A 21,093-nucleotide genomic window follows, 5' to 3' on the forward strand; every position below is an offset into this window, starting at 1 on the left:
TTGTTGATGCTTGTTTGACAAATTCGGATATGTTTGGCAAAGCTAAATTACTCTGTGCTGTGAAGAACTGCATTGTGCAAGGTTTTCTATATATAAATGACGGAAATATCGTAATACTTGTTATCATTGAATTGCAACATATTGACAGCACCATTCAAACTAAAATATACAAAAAACTAACACGGACATCACTTTGTTCAATTTCCATCGCCCACTTCTCACTAGCACCTGTCAAATCGATACCTCCTAGCTCGTTAGCATAGCCAGCTTAGCTAGCAGCTAACTTGGACTTACCCACTGTCTCGCATGACATTACTGTCTCCACAATCACAGGCCCCACCAGCCTGGCTCCTGAACATGTTGAAGTCATGGCCTGTGTGGTCTCCATTATTAAAACACTCAGCACACAGTGACATGCACGGAGAGATGCCACAGGTCCGGCATCGATATGCCACGAAATTAGCCGTCCAAACCAAGCCGCACAGAGTCGCGTTGTCATAGGAGCGGACCGTCTTGCAGAACTCCTCGAAACATTCGCCTCCTGCAATCAGACATTTACACCAGTCAAGAGCTTCTGTGTCTGCTGCTGGTTTTTCGGGATTAAGCACAACGTCGAGTAGCTCCTGAAGCTGTCGGACCCCAGAGCTATTGTCAGTCCGGTTTAAGTCTGCCTTCAAGTGGGCGGCAGTAGCTCTCTTGTCCCGGCGCAGCTGAGACGCCGCCATCATGCACTCTGGCTTGTTGTCCACAAATTTATTTTTGTTGTCTTGTTTCCATGTTCTCGGTCTTTCTCGCGATACGGCTTGTTACGTCGTCGTAACAGTCGAGTTGAATATCCTAAAGGAAACTACGCCCGGTGACCAGTGTCAGTAAATAAATCGTGATACTCTCTCGTTTTTACCAAGCCATGTCGCTCTTCCTGGTCTGAATCAGCTCGTCACTTTGTACCAGTTTAACCACCTTGTTTTTACACAGTCATCTAAGTCTTATTTTGAGTGTTTCTAGGCAACTGATTGTGTGGGATCGTACTACCTTCACAGTACTGTTGTCACCAACAGTACAAAACCGAAGTTTGGAGAGGCATTTTCAAGACAAACAAAGCGCTAAATGCAAACAGTTTTGTTTGTTTTGGTCCATTTTTATATTTTACTGGTTTGTTTTTTGTTTAGAGTTTTATTTATTTATAACACCTGGCCAAAAAAGTTGCCTCCTGCATTTGACTAACAATAATTACTGAATGTGTGATCATCTTTCAAATAGCAAGTTATTTAACCCCAACTGATGCAATAAATAGCTTTTCATTTAATTTCATGACCATGTCGAAACACATCCCATGGCTGTGGAAAGGAGCTTTTTTTCTGTTTAGGAAGGGTTAAAAAAAAAAAAAAAAAAAAAAAACTAGCATGCATCAGAGAAAACATCTAAAAAGAAGCTACTAAAAATTGGGTTAATCACTGTCCAGCGCATTATTAAAAACTGGAAGGATCCCCTTCAGGTAAGAATGCGGTCGGGAAAATAAATCCTTAACGAGAAATTGTGCTGTTACATAACAGCAAGTGTGAATGCAATAATGTGTAATTAGTGATGTATAATGCAAAAAAGCTAAAGATGTGAATGAAATTAGGGGCAGCACATTCCAGCAGCTCGCAGAAGTGCAGCATTTTTTCCAGTCTGATAAAGTATGAAAAAAATCCAAAGAATTTTTTTGGGAAGTGATGAAAATTTCAGGCTGCACGGTGGCGTAGTGATCAGCACTGTGGCCTTACAGCAAGAAGGTCGCTGGTTCACTCCTCGAGGCTTGGACAGTGGCCTGTGTGGAGTTTTGTATGCGTGGGTTCTCCCCGGGTTCTCAGACTTGCTCCCACCATCCAAAGACATGCATGTTAGGTTAATTGGTTACTCTAAATTGCCCATAGGAGTGAGTGTGAGGTTGTTTGTCCCTGTGATGGACCACAAATGAAAATTGCAGGGAGAGAGGAATATTTCCCTGAATAAAATATGGAAGGAGGTGACAAGTTGTATTGTGCAGAAAAATTCAATGAACTGTTTGTTGGATTTGATCCTACAACATCCAGGATGAAGGCCCAGTCTCATAACCACTAGGCCACCATTCCAGCAGCATACAGATTTGTGGAAAAAGGTCACTTTTCTATTGAAAAGAGGATGTTCAAGGCACTGGCAGAACTGCCAAGAATTTTGCTATTGGCATAAATGGCTTTTTTCAAACTTCTATCAGCATGTAATCAGCAGGATTGCTTAAAGGGAAAGGTAGAACTAAACTGTTAAGATAAAATATTGCAAAAGCACATATCAGAATGAGCTGGAGAATTTAATATTTGAATGGGTGAAGTTGGACATAGGTTGAAACCATGGTTTTCTGAGCATAAGTTCTTCTGCCTATCCCTATGGGCATTCACAGAAACTAATGATCTCCCCCTCTGAAAATGAGGTCTTCAAAAGGGCTCATGGCACTTCTAGCCAAAATTAGGGACAGTCTATCTCAGAGTGATAGAAAAACCAGTTCATGCTTGTGTTACTTCAAGACTAGATTACTGTAACTCAATTACTGGGCTGTCCTAAATATGCCCTGAAAAGCCTTCAGCTGATCCAGAATTCTGCAGCCAGAGTCCTGACCAGAACCAGCAGGAGAGATCATATTTATCCAGTTTTAGCCTCTTCATTGGCTGCCTGTTGAATCTAGAGTAGAATTTAAAATCCTTTTCCTTGTCACAGCAAGGAAAATCTGCCACACTAGATTGGACCCAAGATGCAGACAGCACATGAGGAGCACAATTTATTGCAAACGTATGTAGAATTGCTTGGGTGTTTTCTGTCCAAGTTGTGTTTCTAGGAGGAGAAGATAATTAGTGGAGTCCAAAAGACATGAAGTCTCCGAGATAGGTTGTTGCCAAAACGGAGCTTACTGTGACCAGGGTTGGTTGATTGGCTGGAGGGGGTAGTCAAGTTCCCAGGCGTGGTGGACAAGATGGCAGGGCGAGTAGGCAAGCAGAGCAGCTGGAAATAACTCTTGGGTTGGTGGAGTGGATCCAGGCGCGGCAAGGCTGCATAGATAGCAGGAGCAAAAACATTGGTTAAATAACCCTTCAAGAACACTGAGAATCTCAAGGAGCCAGATTTACCACAGGTACTGTGTGATAATCTGGCAGAGACAGGAGCTCTTGCAGATGCGCAAATAGCAGTGCCAGATGAGCAGCAGGTGTGTTCCATTAGCACTCCAGACTCCGCCCTGAGCCTCCAGGAAACCTACTCAGCCCCACCTAAAAATCCAGAAGAAAAGAAAAAACACTGCCAGGAGAAGCCCATGACACTCCTTACATATAAAGCTCTCCACAACCAAGCACCACTATATATGAAAGACCTCATAGTTCCTTATATACCAAGCAGAGTACTTCGTTCCCCGACTGCAGGCTTACTTGTGGTTCCTAGAGTCTCAAAGAGCCGAGCAGGAGACAGAGCCTTTGGTTATCAGGCCCCTCTCTTATGAAATAAGCTCCCAGTTAGTGCCAGGGGAGCAGACACCCTCCCCACCTTTAAAACTAGGCTGATGACTTATCTTTTTGATAAGTCCTATAGCTAGAGATCCCTTGTTATGCTGCTATAGGTTTAGACTGCTGAGGGACATTTCCTGATACACTGAGCTTCTTTCTTTCTCTCTTTATCTCTCTCTCTTATTCCCCCCCCCTTTTAACAGGTTTCCTTCCTGTTAAAAGGGAGTTTTTGCCTTCCCACTGTTGCTAGTGTGCTTGCTCAGGATGGGAAATTGAGTTGGACCCCCCCAACTCAATCTGTTGGTTTCCTTATATAGGCTATTATGAATTGGCTTTCATTCACTGTCTGTAAAGCATCTTGAGATGGCATTGCAAAGTTGAATTAAATTGAAGTCCACTGGCTTCCCTCCTGTGCACACTCCTGTCCCCCAGTGCCTAAGCTGATCCTAAAAATGTTTTGGTGCCTCTTGCAGTTACCGCCTTTACATATGTGGCCGTTGGTCTGGCCAATCCACTTACATACATAAGGACAGACTCCCCTAAAGTTATTTAAGGTGGCCTAAATGTGCTGATAAGTGGTGAAAGTGATGAGAATGGAATAGAAGGTGAAGATGGTAGCACTGAACATACTGTGACTAATCCAGAAGAAAACAGAGACAGGGTTAAAAAAAAATGAAATGATGCTTGACAAAAAGAAAGAAATAAGAAAACTGCGATGACCCTGATGTAAAAATACACACTTTCTGCTTAAAGAGGAAGGATGAAGCAAATAATGTTTAGAGGGTTGTCCACCCAATAACTGCATCCATCCAAAATGTTTCATCATCAATTCACATTCAGCTTTATATCTGACACCTGCAGAGTTTGACTAGAAATGTAAATAATCAGCTCTGTCATTCTTCCTCTCTGCCAGTTTTCCAAATGGACTGTGAATTAGGTTTAAAAACATTCATCATACTCTACTGTAGTTTCTTCACATTTAGAGGTTAATTTTTCAAATCCAAGAAGTTGTGAGTTTTTAAATGGATTGGATGAGATGTGTTTCAGGTGGAGATGTGTCGCCACTACCTGCGAAGAATAAATGAGGGTCACAATGAGGTCACCTCTCAGCAAGAGGGGTTAGGGCTCAACTGACCTTTTATGGTTCATCAGTCTTTTAACTTTGCTACAGAATGTGTCCAGACTGTAACGTCATCTTGTCAGAAGACAAGAAGAACTACACTAGCTTCTAAATAAAGTGGTTTCCCAGACCTGGAAAACAGAACAGATTGTCTCATTTCTCAGGTTTATCAGTACTGGGCCTTGTAAACTCATTATCAATAAAAATCCTTTCTCAAAGCATGGCTTTTATTTCACATCTAAAATGGTTTCAACATCCATGAAATAAAATTACGTCTATGCAAGACATGCTGTGTGAAAGAATACAAGTAGAGTGAAAAACAAATTTAAAAAGTAGCTAGCTGATTAGTATGATCGTTAGAGGAAGTTCTAAACCAGGGGTGTCCAAAGTCGGTCCTCGAGGGCCGCTGTCCTGCAGGTTTCCCATGTATTCCTGTTCCAACACATCTAGCATCCACCAAATGGATCAAACAGCCAATGACGTGCACAACTGATTAAGCTCTACTACTAGTTAATTTGAATCAGGTGTGTCTGAGCAGGGATACATAGAAAACCTGCAGGATTCTGGCCCTCGAGGACCGGAGCTGGACACCTCTGTTCTAAACCATAGTGAGCACCTATTTGGAAAAGATTAAAGCTGATGAGCATCAGCTGTGCCGCCTGACGCTGGAGATGTACTTAAACTTCAGTTGAGCTTTTGCACCTTTAGCTGGAGAGTGGTGCAATGAGGGTTTTTTGGGTCCTGCGCGTGCGTGCGTGCGTGCGTGCGTGCGTGCGTGCGTGCGTGCGTGCGTGCGTGCGTGCGTGCGTGCGTGCGTCTCATATTATTGGCCCTTTTTTCTTCCTTTATATTTGCTGAGTAGTGGTCAAAGGGTTGCTAAAAATTTACTGGCATTGCAATGCTTAAATTTCTTTATATATATTAACTTCATGCCTCTTGTATTGCAGCTCTTTCTCCAAATGAGATTTCTCTCAGGAAGACAATTTCATTCCTCCAGTCACTGAATTCCATGTGGAAGGAACCTGATAGGGGTAATCTGTCTCCTTGTCAATATCTGCAATTCACTGGAGCCACAGTGTGGTCACAGAAACTTACTGACTTTGCTTTCAGTACAATTGGAAGCTAATGAAGTGGAAGCTGAGATGGTGCTTGGATTTGGGTCAAATCACCAAGCCTGGGACGACTCCCCTGTTCGCAACGCCACGGCCGGCGACGACTCCCCTGTTGACAACGCTTTTTTTTTTTTTTTAAAGTTTCTCTTTATGCATAAGCTGAAAACTGATAAGACACCTGAATTACTGTTCATTACTGTTTAAAACTGGGGTAGGTGATGGTGGCACTCGAAAGATTTGAAAGTGGCACCATGTTGGCTCCTCCCCCTCCAATGGGAGACATGCCTGGCTACCTGCCCCACACTTAGCTCCCTCACTGAACTTGACCTTGCACAGAGTGGCGGATTTGACATTTGGGGCCGCAGGCATGGGGCCCTATGGAAAATATTGCACTTTCTACTATATATGCATTAACAGCCAGTGTAAGTCTCTTTGCTGACTGAGAGGACCATGTATAATGACAGAAGGGTTGCTTTACTTGATATGTACTGATCATTGTGATTCTTTAAGTTGCAGATCAACTCATTGACCACATCACACACAGATTACATTAGTTATTAGTGTGCAACCTTGTATACCAGAAGGGGGTGGAGACTGAAGGGGGGGTCCCTGAGACACATAGGCATTCTGCTGGCAGTTTAGCAAATTCATTTAAATCAAACAATTTTTGCTGGTAATCATAAGTGACCAGTTTTATGGGGCCCTAAAGAACCGGGGGTCCTAGGCAACCGCCTAGTTTTGCCTAATGGTAAGTCTGCCCCTGCTTGCACATCGTCGCTTTTTTCCAGATTCTCTTGGGTGTTCCGCAAGAGGCAAACAAGCCAAGTTGGGGAAATCTTAATTTTCTCCATTATAGCTGAGCAGCGCAGATCACTCACTGTTCTGTGATCAGTCTGACATGTAATGGACATGTACTTCTAAACAAAGATGTGTGGGGAAAAATTGCAAGTAAACATGTATTTTTCAAGGGAATTTAACATGAGCTCATTGGTTTCAGTGACAGTTGCATGATGGATCCTGGAATGTCTGAAGCTATACAAGATAAACGGCAGCTCAAGGAGCTTCATTGCAAACTCAATGAGGCTGTTGCAGACCACCCTGGAGGCCAACTTCAAGCCAATCGCACAAGTCTCCATCAAATGTGGCATATCTGAAATGCCCCATCCCTGCTGCTGTTTAGTATAGGCCTGAAACCTCTCAGCCAACTAATCAGAAAGACTGGCTATGGATGCCGACTCAGGAATGGAGCATGATCACTGATCCACACCACCAGGATCTACAGCAGGGCTATCAGAATTCGGACTGGAGAAATGTGGGCGAATGATATCAAAGAGAGGGAAGGTAATCCATATGGAGTGCATCGCAACCCTGGAGGGCAGCATAACAGATGTGGAGGAAAGCTACAAGTACCTGGGCATACCACAGGCAAATGGCAGCCATTTAGAAGCCAGAAGGAAAGCTGCCAAAGCTAAATACCTGCAATGAGTGAGGCAAGAACAAGATCCGGGTAATTAACAGCTACACCCTGCCAGTGATCAGATACCCAGAAGGGGGCCGGGGACTAGTGAGCATCAAGGCTACTATTCAAGATGAAACATCCAAGCTCCACTAATACACCAGGAAGAGGGCACCGAGGGATGAAGCACTTAGTGAATGTCTCAGACAATGGAGTCTGGAGAAATACGAGATGGAAGAACCATTACGGGAGGAAAAGCCCCTGGATGGGATGTACCACCAGCAGATCACCGAAGTGGCAGATATAAACAAGTCCTTTTAATGGTTGGAGAGGGCTGGACTGAAGAACAGCACAGAAGCACTAAACATGGCAGCACAGCTCTGAGCACCAGAGTGATCAGAGACCCAGATCCACTATACCAGGAAGGATCCCAGGTGCAGATTATGCAAAGGAGCCCCTGAAACAATCCAGCACCACCTAGCAGGGTGCAAGATACTAGCAGGCAAAGAATACATGGAGCACCATAACCAAGTAGCTGGCATAGTGTACATGAACATCTGTCCAGAATATGGACTGGAGACCCCTAAGTCCCAGTGGGAAACTTCCCCCAAGTTGGTGGCGAATGAGAGAGCTAAGATCCTCTGGGACTTCCTGATACAGCTAGATAAAATGGGGGTGGCCAACCAACCGGACATAGTGATCATGAATAAGCAGCTGAGGAAAGCCTTACTGATCAATGTATCCATCCCCAATGATGGAAATATCAGGAAAAAGGAGCATGAGAAACTGGAGAAGTACCAATTAAGGCCTCAAGGAAGAACTGGAGAAGGCCTGGAGGGTGAAAACAGTAGTACCCATAGTGATCGGAGCATTTAACATGCAGATTACTTATACGTTCCTTTCTGCTATCTGGGTCGACCTCTGTTGCTTAATTAGAGTCCGAGCTATACGAAGTATAGCCGGAGCCTATTGTTGAAATGTTTATCATTCTCGTTCTTCTCGTTCTGAGCACAACTCGCTGAACTTTGACCCCCTTAGCCCCTGTGAAAAGTTGAAAAACTTGGTGCACAACTCTAGACCGGTAAAAATTTCAATATTCTCGGGGCCAAATCCATGCCTATGCAAAAATGGCTCAACAGCACCCCCTAAAACGCCAAATAAGGCCCATAGAATGGGGTGTCAAAAGTTTAGTTTGATGTAGGACGACACAATTTGGTACACGTCGACCACCTCAAGACGACCAAAAAAGTCAATGAAACACCTGTTGCCATGGATACGGGGTGTCCGCTATCTTGCCGTTTGCGACCATTTTTTTCCACGTTTTTTCCATTTGGGCGCATCGTATTTGAACAAACTAGTCTGGGGATTCATGTGATTGGCTCCAAATTCGACAGGCAGCTTCGTGACAAGATGGGGACCAAAAGTTATTCAAATCTTTCTGACATGAGAAAGCGTGATACCATGGCAACCCATGGAAAAAAGCCTTCTCCCCATGAAACACAGTTCACTCATATCTTCGCAGAAATACATCCGATCTGAACCAAAATTGAAAGCATTCATTTTTGGTAAGTCCTTAACACATTGAAACATGTTTTGTTGGGGGGGCCCTTTTTGGGGGGGTCCTGAGGGTCCTGAACGTCTACTTTGACCTAGGGCTACAAAATTCTGCAAACATGTGTAACAACCCAAGACGAGTAAAAAAAAAAAGTCAATTAAGCACCGGTTACATGGCAGCGGGGCATCCGCCATCTTGGCGTTTACATCCATTATTTTATCTTTATGTGAATTGTATATTTCCATGAAAATACATTGGCTCTAAGGGTTCTTAACATGTTGCATTATGAGAAAGAGGATTAGGGCGGGGATTTCGGCATGAGGCTCGGACCCGATGGATACCGCTTGCGGCTTTAATTCTGATTTATTAACGTGTGGTCCTGTGAAATGAAGTGTAAAAAAAAAGAAAAGAAAAAAACCCACCAGAACCATGTTAATCATTAAATGCATTCAAGATAAAACTCTAGAAATCTGTTCAGATATCTTAAAGATGTTGCTTCTTGTATTTTTTTTTTTTCTTTCATATTTTTTTTTAATTCACATGTAATTACTGTTTTTGTTTGGGAAGAAAATATGCACTTGTGCATGAATTGTGTCTGTGCGTGGGGTTAAGTGGTAAGTATAGGTAGATATAAACTTTAAACGGGAAAGGTTGCTTGTAAGCACTTTTAGTTTTCATAAAAACTAAAAACAAGAATTAAATGAAATTAAATTAAATTGGGAGGAACGCTTCAACATCTCACTGGTCAATGTCGGACTGCTTTGGTTGATGCGCGCAATTTTCCGGAAGTCGTCTTCAGGTAACTGAAATGGCTCCAGTTTTTAACTCGTTGATTTGATATAAATTAGATCAATAAAGTCTTGCAAAATTGTAGCTATGAAGCTCAAAGAATTAGAAAGCTGTTTACAACAAGTGGACACGTTTGAAGAACCTAAAATACTTCTAGAGCAGTATCCAACCAGTCCTCACATTGCAGGTAAGGGATAAAATGCCTTAACCAGCTTTTTTTTTTTTTTTTTTACCTTAAAATGCAGATTTGTCTGATTAACTTGTGCACTTTTCCACAGCATGTATGCTTTACACAATCCATGGTACATTTGGCGACATTGAAGGTAAAATGGTGGCAGATCTAGGATGTGGCTGTGGAGTCCTAAGCATCGGGGCTGCGATGCTCGAGGCTGGGTGAGAGGCTCCGAGTTATTTGTATAGTTTAAAAGTAATAAGACATTGGTTGAAGCTGCACATTTCTGTCATTTTCAACATCCGTTCTTCCTTCTGCAGTTTTTGCGTCGGCTTCGACATTGATATAGAAGCACTAGAGATATTCAGAAGAAACGCTGAAGAATTTGAGATCTCTAATGTGGATCTGGTCCAGTGTGACATGTGTTGTCTGGAGGCAGAAGCGTATGCCAAAAAGTTTGATACCGTCATAATGAATCCACCATTTGGTACAAAACACAACCAAGGTGAATACATGCTGTACCTTTTGGTTTATTCCACTGCATACATTATATATATATATAATGAGATATTAATATTGTGACAGACTATATTCGCTTTCCCATTGGATTTAAAGGGAGTGTCCAAACCTTTCAATTTATGTATGTGGACTGTCAACGCATGTTAAAAGCCATTTACATTTATTTTTTTCCATCTTCTACAACTATATTCTAAATTAGAGCATGATGGTTTAATAAAATAAAAGATCTGTAGAATATAGTAAATAGTTAAAAGTACTTTTTAATCTTTCAAGGCATGGACATGAAGTTCCTCCGTACTGCTTTAACAATGGCAAATACAGCTGTATACTCACTTCATAAAACGACAACACGAGAGGTAAATATAAGTTCCATGTTGACTAGGTCATTTTAGTGACAAGCTGGTACTTTACTGTGTGTTTTATCAATGTCCTGCCCTGTCCTGAATTTGAATTGCAACTTTTCATACCAGAGATGTATGAAGCCTAAAAGGCTGGATGGCATTTCTTATCCATTTACAGCACATACAGAAGAAAGCCAACGACTGGGGTGTAAAAATGGAAGTCATTGCAGGTCAGTAACGTACAAATATTTATTCTACTGCAAAGACAATTTAAATACTGATACAAATGTATCCTTTACAGAACTACGATACGACTTACCAGCATCTTACAAGTTCCACAAAAAGAAATCGGTACGTCCAACAGCTTAGAGATAACATTATCTCCATCAGATTCAAACACCATCTTTGTTTTTATAAACATTTTATTTGCCATTACATATGCAAACTTAAAAAAAATAGCCAAGCACATATTCTCACTCAGTGTAGGAAGTCTACAAAAGAAAAACCATTGGCACACAGATTCAAGATGTCACAAGTCTTAACAAAACAAGCTAGACAAAAAGAAAAAAATCAAATAAAATACTTTGTTGAAATTAAGTTACTGTCAAAACCTGGATTGTATTCATGTGCTAAAATCAAAATATCTTCAAGGGGCAGATATTGGTACACAAATAATGTTAGAGGCACAACAAATAAAGGACTTAAAAAGGCCAAAAACTGAATCCAAGCTTTACTAATTTTTTTTTCTAGGTTGACATCCAAGTGGACTTCCTACGATTCTCCAAAGCCTGAAGTTTTAACTGGAATGGATATAAGATGCCTCTGCAATTTTTACCGATTTTAAAGGTTTTGTTTTTCTTTTTCAAAAAAAAAAAAAAAATTGACTTTAACCTCATTAAGATCCATTTTCAGTTTTGGCAACCTTTGCAGGAGGATCATCAGCACCTTCTAGTTCTCTCTTCGGGGCTGCAGGTACTAGAAGAAAAGCACACGTGTTGCAGATGATTAAAAACCTTCAAGCAAATCATAATCTCAGTCTGAGTTGCAAAAAACTTACCTTCGTCTCCTTCTTCATCGCTATCAAATTTAGTCTTTTTTCCTTGGTACTGAGTTCTTCCATGATCTCTTCCACCTCTTCCCCTTCGGCCTCCTCTTCCCCTACCACCTGATCTTCCTCTTCCACCTTATAAGCCAGACCGGCTATGTCAGTACTAAGTTGCTCATTCAATGTAGAGAATACTTTATAGAAATGAGTTTTTTTAGTGGAAAAAAATCACAGAACACTGAAGGTTTAAGATAGAATTTACCTCTTCCTTTGGATCTGCTGTACGATTCTTGTTGAGCTTCAACAATCTTCTTCAGCATCTCTTTCTCTTCTTCTCCCTCAAGAAGCTGCCATGCAACAGTGCTGTCCTTGATTTTCAGTTCTTCACCATTTGCCGCTTTGGCTTTTTCAAAGGCTTCTTTTGCACTTCCATCAAAAAGCAGCGTGCCCTTAGGAATAAAAAAAAATACATTTATTTTAACAACATTCCTTCACCCCCGCCATTATAGTTTAAGTTTTAATAAGTTAACCTACCTCTTTGGCTCCTCTTGTAAAGTCAACCCACTTTATCTTTCCATGCCCTGAGAATAGTTCATGAAAGTCCTCCCTTGAAACATCCTCAAGCTCTCCAGAAAACTTTAATAGACAACCAGTCTGTTCATCCAAGAGGAGACCCTGCAATGGAGAAATCACATTTCTCCATGCATTTAGTATGCAAGTCCCTTATGGGCCACAAAGAAGGAACCCCCTTTTCCTTTTTTTTTTTTTGGGGGGGGGGGGGGGGGGGGGGGGGCGCTTACCATTTCTTTTTCTTCAGCTTGTTTTTGCTGCTGTTCCTTTTCCCTTAATATTTTTGGGAAGAGGAAGATCATTCAGTCTTAAAGTGTACAAAAATAAAACAAAATTCTTTATCTTGTGTACTCACTGTTTAGCTTTTACTTTAGTCGCTGCTTTTAACAGTTTTCTCTCTTCTGCTTTCTTTGCATGGTAATCTTCCCTAAAAGAAAATTAAGGAAGAAAGGACAAACTAAATTATAATATAAAGACACATCCAGTGGCTTTTTGCTGGCTATATTGGGTTATCAGAATATTTACAAAAAACAAACAAAAAAAAGATCACTTTTGGCAAATCTGTATCACAGGAAGGTTGTTTTATGCAGCAGAGTCCTAAAAAGTGTTTTAACACTCAAAATGCTTTTATATGAATCTGGTTTTCTTTTACTTCAGTCACACATTGGTGATGCTGGTGAGCGACTTGTGTAACTACAACTACTGACTTAAACATGGCAGCCAATCTGCATTGTCGGAGACTGAGCGTCAAAAAGGCTGGTTTTCCTGTCAACACATAAATGGCACAGACGTTTTGTTTTGTTTTGTTTTTTTTTTAAAAAAAAGGGTTCATCCTGTAAAATGTTCCCCTAAAAGTTCATTTTAAGTGCCCTAAACAGAATTTGTGCGTTTGTCAAACACCCATGGATGTGTGACATGGCTGGGAAGTTCGACCAGTTTAATCTTACATAACTATTAATCAGGTTTTGAATCCAACAGAATAAAGATTCATTGCCTTTTTTTTCTCATCAGTTTTTTTAAGCTGAAGTTGCTCAGATTATGTAATGCCATGTCATGTGTAAAGCTTACCTTGATAACACAAGCATCTCGTTGTCTTTGAATGATTTTATGTCTGAACGTTCTAAGAACTGCTTAGATGACTCTTCTGTGTCAAAACAGATGAACACTGATCCCTGCAGAGGCAGAAGTTGCAGAAATTATATTTTATAGATTTCCTAAATCAACAAAATTGAATATAAAGCTGCAGGATAATTATTGTTTACCTTGAACTGCCTTTGCAGATTTCTCCTCATCTGAATATTTTCTATGTTGCCTTTCCCATTCAGCCACTCCTGAATCTCATCAAGAGTTGTTTCAAGAGGAAAACCTTTCTAAATGGAGAACATTATGTTTAATGTAAAAACAACATGAATTAAGGTAAAGAATTGAGTATATAAAATGGATATTTCTGGCAAAGTGTCAGCATTTCTTGTCATTTTAAAGCATTGTCAATAAATTAGCATGTCTTGAATTCAGACAAAAAGATGTAAATGTTACGAGTGCATGCAATTTTAGTACTTACAATGTACACTGATCTGTGTTTTAGTGCGTCTTTGTATTCATCATTCTGTTCTGGTAAGGGTTTGTCTGGAGACCTCCTGATTTTAGTTTTGTCTTCACTGAGCTCTAACAGGCCCGTCTTTGATTTCTGGAGAGCTGCAACAATGACGCTGGTGTCTTTAGTTAAAGACTTCAGTCTACAAAGAGAAACAGCTTTTTCAACAACACAATCAAGACCAACACATGTTATCGCTTGTATATAATTCATGTCAGAATTATGACACAATATAAAGTGAGGGACGTTTCTAATCGTTTAGAGAAACTGAGGGTGTTTGAAGTCTTCCATCCAGACAATATGACACCACATGATCACACAAAGGCTACATTTAGCCATCTACTGTGACCAAAACAGCAATTATATGTCAACAAACTTAGACTTTAAATTTGGCAATGGTGATACACTAACCTGTTGAATTTTAGCATTGTCTCCAAAGACACCCAGCCATCATCAAGGTGCAGTTGTTCTTTGAGAAACTTGTCTCTCGGGAGGTTGTGATCCCCAAAATAATACTAGGTGCACATGAGAGATTTTTTTCAGCTTAAATATTTACTACAGATGACAACTAATTAAATTAAAATTACCTCTACTTGTCGTGCCACTTTCATCTCAACCGGAGACATTTCTTCTTTGTTTTCTGCCATGATTATTCTTTGGTAACAATAATACAAACATATTTATAAGTCAATCCATGAGGAATAAATATACAATATAAGAGTTTCCTCCTAAAATATTCAATAATACATTGATTCTATAATATATTATGGCATGGAAATGTGCTGGAATTCCCTTTGCTTGTTTTGATTTTACATGAGCAGCACCTGTTTTAAGTTAAGTGTGTCTGTGGCCTTTTCAATGCTGTGTTGACACGTCAGTTTGAAGGAGATGTAGAACCAAAATAAAACATTTCCTAATTTATCCTAATTGAAAATAATAATAATAATAATCTTAACTTAAAAAAACAGCTCTAAACCGGTATACAGATCATGAGCAAATTGACACAATTAGACATTTATTTTCGGTAGAGCCAAGACAAAGTATAGCTGCAAACGATGGCTACATTTCTTCAAGTCATTCAGCTGATACTGCTAGCCAGCTTAGGCTAACTAACATGCTAGCTTAGCTTAAATTCAGCAGCTGCACAGCAGTCACTCTTCACACAATTAAAGAATAACCATTCATCTTTCAAATTTATCATAACTATAGCCCGACTCATCAGATTATAATATCGTCGGTGTGATGATAACTGCAGCACTAATTAGGTAAATAAAGTTCATTTAGTCATTCACACTCTGCATGGTTCCGCTCTACCAGCAGCATGCCGCTGAAAAGTGCAGCAGAATTAATCGTCTAAATGACCATATCATCGTAAAACTGTTTCCCCGTAACACACAACATATATCTGTGTATGAAAAACGGCGCTTACGATATGTTTAGTCCTTGTTAGCAGCACTTTCAGCCTTACAAACCAAAAGTCCTCACTTCTTTTGCTCGCACGTTGTAGAACTGCGTGCTACGGAGAACACCGAGGGGCAAAAAGGGCTCTTGTTATCCGCGTACTTTCAACAAGCTGCCTGATCCAGCGTGGGGAAACTGTAGGTAATTCAGTCAATAGCCAACAGGTGGCGGTGTTGCTCTATATACACAGGAAGCTTAATTTTTGTCAAAAAGAAATTATTATTATTATTACTAATATTAATCTAGGTGTACAGTAAATGTATACCTTTTTTTTTTTTTTTACTGTTGCTTGATGCACACTACAAAGCATTATGTTATCTGCATGTAAATACAGTATTTTTTCCTGTTTTTACTAATTGAGTGCCAACATCTCTGAATTTAGTTTGAACAAACATGTTGCACATTCAGTGTTGTATTGAAATTAAGTGCAGTTTCCTTTTGAGTTGCAAAATCAGTTATGCATCCCAATATAATTGGTGTCTTTATGACTCTGTTTTTAGATTATTTAGATATGTCAGATACTATTTCACTCTCAACCTTTCTTCCTCTTCCCCTCTTCATAGCCTACATTACCTGCATAAATTGTAATTTATTTCTTCACAAGATTCCAGAAATTTCTAAAATACATTCTGTACTAAAATGATGAATATATAGTACACAAAAACTACAAAGTTAACAGCAATAGAGATTAAAATTCTCTAAAAGTAACAGACAGATGCTGAAATAGTATTTGGAGTGTAGTGATTTATTTAATTCAGTTACAGGTTGGTGATGTGACTCAACTAGTAAAAGTGGTTTTTCTAATGAGAATTTTATTAGCACCCAAATACAACGTTTTATTCCAACCTCATTATTTAAAATACTAAAAATAATAAATTACAGTACTCATCAAGAGGTCCCCTGAGTTTTAAATTAAACTCTTGTTCATCAGTTTGAGAAGTAGCTCCTTAAAGAAATGCAGCCAGCAAAGCTTCACATATCGCATGTACAATACTGTGAAAACATCATTTTTTCACACATTTTGGTACAAAATATTAAACAAAATGGTATTAAGGTTTGTCACTAGACACCATAAACACAAATGCATCCATGGGATCGGGTCGGGCTGGGAAGAGTCCCCACTATCTCCCAAGAATCCTGCTCAGGATTGTATTTCTCAATGCTTTGCAAATAAGTCCCTTTTGAGTATGAGTATCCCCCTGATACGTAGATACAATCATTTATTACCACCGCCCCACACTCCATCCTCCTCTCCTTCATCACTGATATAGGCCTCCATTCATCTCTCTCTGTGTCGTAGCAGTCTGCAACAGTAGTCTGTCCACCCACCAAATACAGCTTGTTGTTGAGAGACACAGAACATAGCCCATACTCTGAAAACATAAGGTTTTAATTTAGGAAAACAGGATTGGGCATTTATAAAAGTTTCAATGAGATCCTGTTTTTTCTTTCTCTTACCTGGATGAGGACTTATTGTAATGATACTCCACTCATTGACATCTGTCCTGAACACCTGGATTTTCTCATAAGTGCAGCTTCCTCTGTACCCATAGTGGCCTCCGGTCACATAGATTTTGTCTCCCATTACACAGGCAGTTGCATTTCCTACACCTTCAAAGGAAAGAGAGATTATAGTATCTTTGAAGCATATGTCAATAAGTCTACAAATTGATGACCCAAGCATCCACTGATTGATTTTCTGACCTTGTGGGTGTAGTGAAGGTGAGTTTTAATGTTTTATTGTTTTCTTTTTAGCAATGCGGTTTTCTTTTTTTGCTGGCTGGATGCTGCTGTGCATAAAAAAAGTTGTGGAGTTTTTATTTGTTCTAAACATCTGCCTAAACATGCGAGAAGTTACGAGTGAGACATAATATGACAATGAGCGAAACTTTGTCTAAAGATGATTGAATTTCTATTAGTACCTAAAGCTGAATAATATAGTCTTTGTGGTGCTCAGCTGTCCTCACTTGGCCTTAGTAATCCTGTCTTTAGGGTGCAGTGGCAAAGATCTTCTGGTATTGAATGGTTTGTGATAAAGTGCAAGCTCCTTAGGATGTTGTCATAACAACTGAAAGGTCTCCATGGAAACTGAGCAAACTCCGACTACTGCGGATGGAATGCACTTGTATCTAAGAGCTCCAAAAGAAAGCTAGTGTTTGTTCAAAATCTGTACCAAAGATAAACAAGTAACCCTTGGATTTCTTTTAACTAACTGAGTGAATTAATGGATTTCATTATTTCACAAGCTTCCTTCAGGAAGCTTCAGCAATCAGAACTGGATAAAAACAAAAGAATATTGTCAGAAATTTGAGCTTGGTTACAGCTGATTAAGCTGTCTTACCTCACACTCCTTTCAGGAAATTCTCCATTAGGAGAAGGGAGGTTCAGAATGAAAGCCTTTAAGCAACTAATTCTCTTAAGTTCTCAGAAAAAATTGCCACATAAATCGTGTGATGGATTGGCTACCTCAGGATATTCTTTGCTCTACCTCTTCAGTTATAGTTTTTTAAGCATACCTTGTATCATTTTGGCCACAGGGAACCATCTCTTCTTTAAAGGATCATAAAATTCAGTCTCTTGCTCTGGAGCTCCTCCTCTGTAGCCTCCAATGGCATAAATACAGCCATGCAAAGCCACTGAGCAGTGGTAGTACCTGGCTGTAATCATGGGGCAGCCCTCAGTCCATTCATCAAAGTCACAATTATAAATCGAGACAGTGTCCAAAGCCTCAACAGTGTTTGTCTTGTAGCCACCAGTCACATAGATGTTTGCTCCAAGTAAACTGACACTGTAGCTCTCTCTTCCATGGTCAGGCATGTCCTTTCCTTGCACCCAAGCGTTGCTGATAGGATCCCAGATGTGAACCTCACAAAGAGGGTGCCAATAGTATCCTCCAATGATATACATGCTGGAGGATATTTTTCGGCTTGCAGATATCTCTTTGCCGCTGGACCTCAAAGCCTGAACAATCAGAGCTTTTAATTTCCCATCATTGCTCATCAGGTATTGTCTATGCACTTCTAATGAAGCTCTGAAGTAAATCTCATCCAGATCCAGATGGATGGAGTGCAGCAGGTCTGACACGTGGTGCACACGATTATCCAAGTCATGTGTAACCCACCGGACTACAGCCTCTATTAGCACTTCGTCTCTCTGCACAGTGTTGCCCTGAGCAGACAGAACTGCCCTCACCTTCTCATGGTCGACCTCTAGGAACTCCTCCTGCTCAATGAGCTCTGTGAACCTGCTCAGCATCACTCTGCGGGCCTCTCTCTCCAGCCTGGGACACACATGCAGCTCAGCAAAAGAGTGCATCCCCAGGCAGTTGTCCGTGTCAAGGTGGCGAATGAGAAACTCCTCGCATGCTTGTTTGACTGTGATGAACTGGAGCAGGTCTGCAGCTTCCAGGAGGCTCTGCACATTGCTCTCAGTGATGCAAACCTGAGCGGTGTACACGTAGTCCACCAGGGCGCCCAAAACCCCGCAGTCCATCCCAGTCAGCTTGATGACACTGTTGGACCTCTCCTTCATGTCAGCTGTGAACATGACTTTGAAATAAGAGCTGCGGGCTGCCAGCAGGGCTTTGTGGCAGTGAAACACCTGTCCCGACTCGCCACACTGCAGGGTAACGTCGGTAAACAGGCCGCTGGCGTAGAAATGCCTGAGAGCATCCAGGAGCTCCGCAGGATGGTCACCATCACAGAAATCATAGGTATAGATTTCAGGCTTTATATGTGACATTATATCTGAAATGCAGATAGAAAAAAACTCATCAAAGGACTACTTTTTATCTGTAGTTGACGTTTCCATTTATGTAAAATGTCATATATTTGAGCAAATCTTGAATTATTCAACAGAAAGCCTCATACAAACGGAGACGGGCTCACCTTATTTCAATGGGGGGCTGCTTTTCCACACTGCCATTCCTCTGCGTCCTTTCTCCTCTAAACGCTCATCTTCAAAACACACAAACCTCAATTTAGCTCGCGCTGGACGGTCGCAGGCAGCTCGGTCCTATTTTGGTATTTGTGTACAGCAGCCACCCCCCTCCTCGTCCTTCTCGTCCTCCCCCTCCTCCTCCTGTCGGTGTCCAGGTCCTTGACAAAGCCAAGCAACCACTCAGAGAAATCACCCAACGCCGCTATTTTCTCTCACAGCCTAAATATAAACCTCCATGCGCGGTCTCGTGACGTGCTCACAGACGAGGCATTTCCAGGCGGAGATCCACTCTGAATACAAATCGTATACAAATCAGGGTTGCCTTCAAGACGCTTTTAAACTGGTCCATTCATGATTTCGCCCCAGCCTTGCCGTTGCCATGGTATTCTGAACGTGGTTATTCCACTATGGCCAAAGCTTTACCTAATCCTGACCGGGATTAACAGTACTGCTCAGTATTCCTACAGGAAAATCTCACGTGTGATTGTCGGCGAGAACTTAAACTTTGAATATGTTCTAGGTTTAGTAATTTGGCGAAATGTGATTTGCATGATGGTCTAATGCGACAGACGGATAACTGTGCTTCTTGTAGACTGTTTCAGGGCTGATTATTTGTTGAGAGATCTTATTGTGAAACTGCAGTGATTTGGCACGGAGCAGAGACCCAGCATGCTGTAACTTTTTTTTTTTTTTTTTTTTTTTTTTAAATAAATGAATGTGGAGAAAACAAATAATGTGAAAGCACTTCACAGCATTTACTGGTGTTTTACAAATACACCAATGAACTGATCATTACAGTATTATCAGATTTTTTAAAAAAAAGATTGGAAGTGATTTTATCAGTTCCCGTTCAAATTAGAGAATGATCAAATGTTTCTGCAGAGGCAACGTCAGCATTTGCTAACATTTTGGGTAAAAATAACTTACCAACTGGTATGTTAAAAGTTAATGGTAAATCAACGAGAGGGAACAGCTTAGTTAATGTGTAAATGGTAAATTATGTGCACTTTAAAGTCATCTTGGTCACGTATTAAACTGAGAATTTAATTTTCATTTATTTCCTTTGCATCTTCTGCTCTTTTTTCCCAAGCAAAATAGCCTTTTAAGGTAGGAGAAGCCTTTCCGAGACACTAAGTGTAAAAAAAAAACAGCTGTCATATAGGACAATTAAGAAAAAAGGGATGTAATATGCATTGATCTGATATTTGGAGATATCCACATTTAGCTCGTGTCATGTAAAATAACATGACCTGACAACAAAAATACCTGTGTATCTCTCTCACAGTCTCATAAAATAACCAACAAATACTGGGATTTCCCATTTAAAAAGCTGTCTGCAGACTTTTTCATGTCTAAGGTTAAAGGAAGAAATTGTAGCTTTTTGCTGCACTTAGCTTTTAGTCTGAGATACATTAAAAGCAAAAATCTGGTAGAGCACAAGATGATACCTAAAAGAGCCAAAGGTCTGCTCATTTAGAAAAGCAGATTTACCTTTGTGTTATTCTGTCATGTTAAGATGAATCATCTTTCTGTGACTCAGTGTGAGTGGAGAGTACCATAATCTAACGTCTAGAGACCCCGCCCCCCAAACTCAGCTATTCATATATATCTTCATAACATTAGAACAAAGATAGGGAACAGCGTTTCAGCATGTGTAACTATCCGAGACAGTTAAAGTTTGTGTAGTTTTTTTTGCCAGATAAACATGGTGGTTTCACATGGGAAAATATGTGGCATATTGCATGGAACTGGACTGTTATGGCTTATAATGAACAAAGCAAAGATTGAAAGAATCCAATGTCTTTATTTTGAGACTTTTTGTGACTCTTTATTTCTCCTTCTTTTAAGTAGAACAAAATCTAAACTGAGATCCACTCAAGTTGCAAGAACAACAGTAGTAATGAGCCTGTT

The 21,093-nt window shown here is 40.5% G+C and overlaps 4 protein-coding genes across 7 annotated transcripts in view; 1 reads left to right on the top strand and 3 right to left on the bottom strand.

Moving 5' to 3' along the window:
• ubr3 (ubiquitin protein ligase E3 component n-recognin 3) overlaps positions 1 to 762 on the bottom strand; it is a 45,342-nt gene extending 44,580 nt beyond the window's left edge. For all 4 annotated transcript variants that reach the window (XM_079253969.1, XM_079253967.1, XM_079253968.1 and 1 more), the window contains exon 1: positions 295 to 762. In XM_079253969.1, the coding sequence (XP_079110095.1) occupies positions 295 to 728 (434 nt within the window). In that variant the 5' untranslated portion in view covers positions 729 to 762. The remainder of the gene's footprint in view (positions 1 to 294) is intronic.
• An 8,784-nt stretch (positions 763 to 9,546) lies between these two features.
• mettl5 (methyltransferase 5, N6-adenosine) lies at positions 9,547 to 11,460 on the top strand. Its single transcript, XM_079254901.1, has 7 exons — positions 9,547 to 9,728; positions 9,820 to 9,934; positions 10,034 to 10,218; positions 10,506 to 10,588; positions 10,752 to 10,803; positions 10,875 to 10,924; positions 11,324 to 11,460. Exons 1-7 carry the CDS (start codon positions 9,629 to 9,631, stop codon positions 11,363 to 11,365), a joined length of 627 nt encoding a protein of 208 aa, XP_079111027.1. The 5' UTR covers positions 9,547 to 9,628; the 3' UTR covers positions 11,366 to 11,460.
• On the bottom strand, positions 11,414 to 15,324 carry ssb (small RNA binding exonuclease protection factor La). The gene is made up of 12 exons (XM_079254899.1): positions 15,212 to 15,324; positions 14,370 to 14,436; positions 14,194 to 14,297; positions 13,750 to 13,924; positions 13,451 to 13,558; positions 13,257 to 13,360; positions 12,544 to 12,615; positions 12,419 to 12,461; positions 12,153 to 12,293; positions 11,881 to 12,067; positions 11,631 to 11,756; positions 11,414 to 11,548 (listed from the first exon to the last, which is right to left on the bottom strand). The coding sequence occupies exons 2-12, from the start codon at positions 14,427 to 14,429 to the stop codon at positions 11,469 to 11,471; spliced, it is 1,200 nt and encodes a 399-aa protein (XP_079111025.1). The 5' UTR covers positions 14,430 to 14,436; positions 15,212 to 15,324; the 3' UTR covers positions 11,414 to 11,468.
• Positions 15,325 to 16,021: 697 nt separating this feature from the next.
• Positions 16,022 to 19,207, bottom strand: klhl23 (kelch-like family member 23). Its single transcript, XM_079253684.1, has 4 exons — positions 19,131 to 19,207; positions 17,760 to 18,989; positions 16,702 to 16,854; positions 16,022 to 16,616 (listed from the first exon to the last, which is right to left on the bottom strand). The coding sequence occupies exons 2-4, from the start codon at positions 18,982 to 18,984 to the stop codon at positions 16,306 to 16,308; spliced, it is 1,689 nt and encodes a 562-aa protein (XP_079109810.1). The 5' UTR covers positions 18,985 to 18,989; positions 19,131 to 19,207; the 3' UTR covers positions 16,022 to 16,305.
• Between the last annotated feature and the right edge of the window lie 1,886 nt (positions 19,208 to 21,093).

Source organism: Telmatherina bonti (assembly GCF_933228915.1).
Source record: "Telmatherina bonti genome assembly, chromosome: 15".
NCBI lineage: Eukaryota > Metazoa > Chordata > Actinopteri > Atheriniformes > Telmatherinidae > Telmatherina > Telmatherina bonti.

Coding starts and splice junctions, on each gene's coding strand:
- mettl5 (XM_079254901.1), top strand. CDS start 9,629: ATGAAGCTCAAAGAATTAGAAAGCTGTTTACAACAAGTGGACACGTTT. Junction 10,219..10,505: donor TGGTACAAAACACAACCAAG/GTGAATACATGC, acceptor TAATCTTTCAAG/GCATGGACATGAAGTTCCTC. Junction 10,804..10,874: donor AAAAATGGAAGTCATTGCAG/GTCAGTAACGTA, acceptor TATCCTTTACAG/AACTACGATACGACTTACCA.
- klhl23 (XM_079253684.1), bottom strand. CDS start 18,984: ATGTCACATATAAAGCCTGAAATCTATACCTATGATTTCTGTGATGGT. Junction 16,855..17,759: donor TGTGGCCAAAATGATACAAG/GTATGCTTAAAA, acceptor TTTCCTTTGAAG/GTGTAGGAAATGCAACTGCC. Junction 16,617..16,701: donor TACAATAAGTCCTCATCCAG/GTAAGAGAAAGA, acceptor TTATGTTTTCAG/AGTATGGGCTATGTTCTGTG.
- ssb (XM_079254899.1), bottom strand. CDS start 14,429: ATGGCAGAAAACAAAGAAGAAATGTCTCCGGTTGAGATGAAAGTGGCA. Junction 12,068..12,152: donor TTACAAGAGGAGCCAAAGAG/GTAGGTTAACTT, acceptor TTTATTCCTAAG/GGCACGCTGCTTTTTGATGG. Junction 11,757..11,880: donor CAGCAGATCCAAAGGAAGAG/GTAAATTCTATC, acceptor CTGGCTTATAAG/GTGGAAGAGGAAGATCAGGT.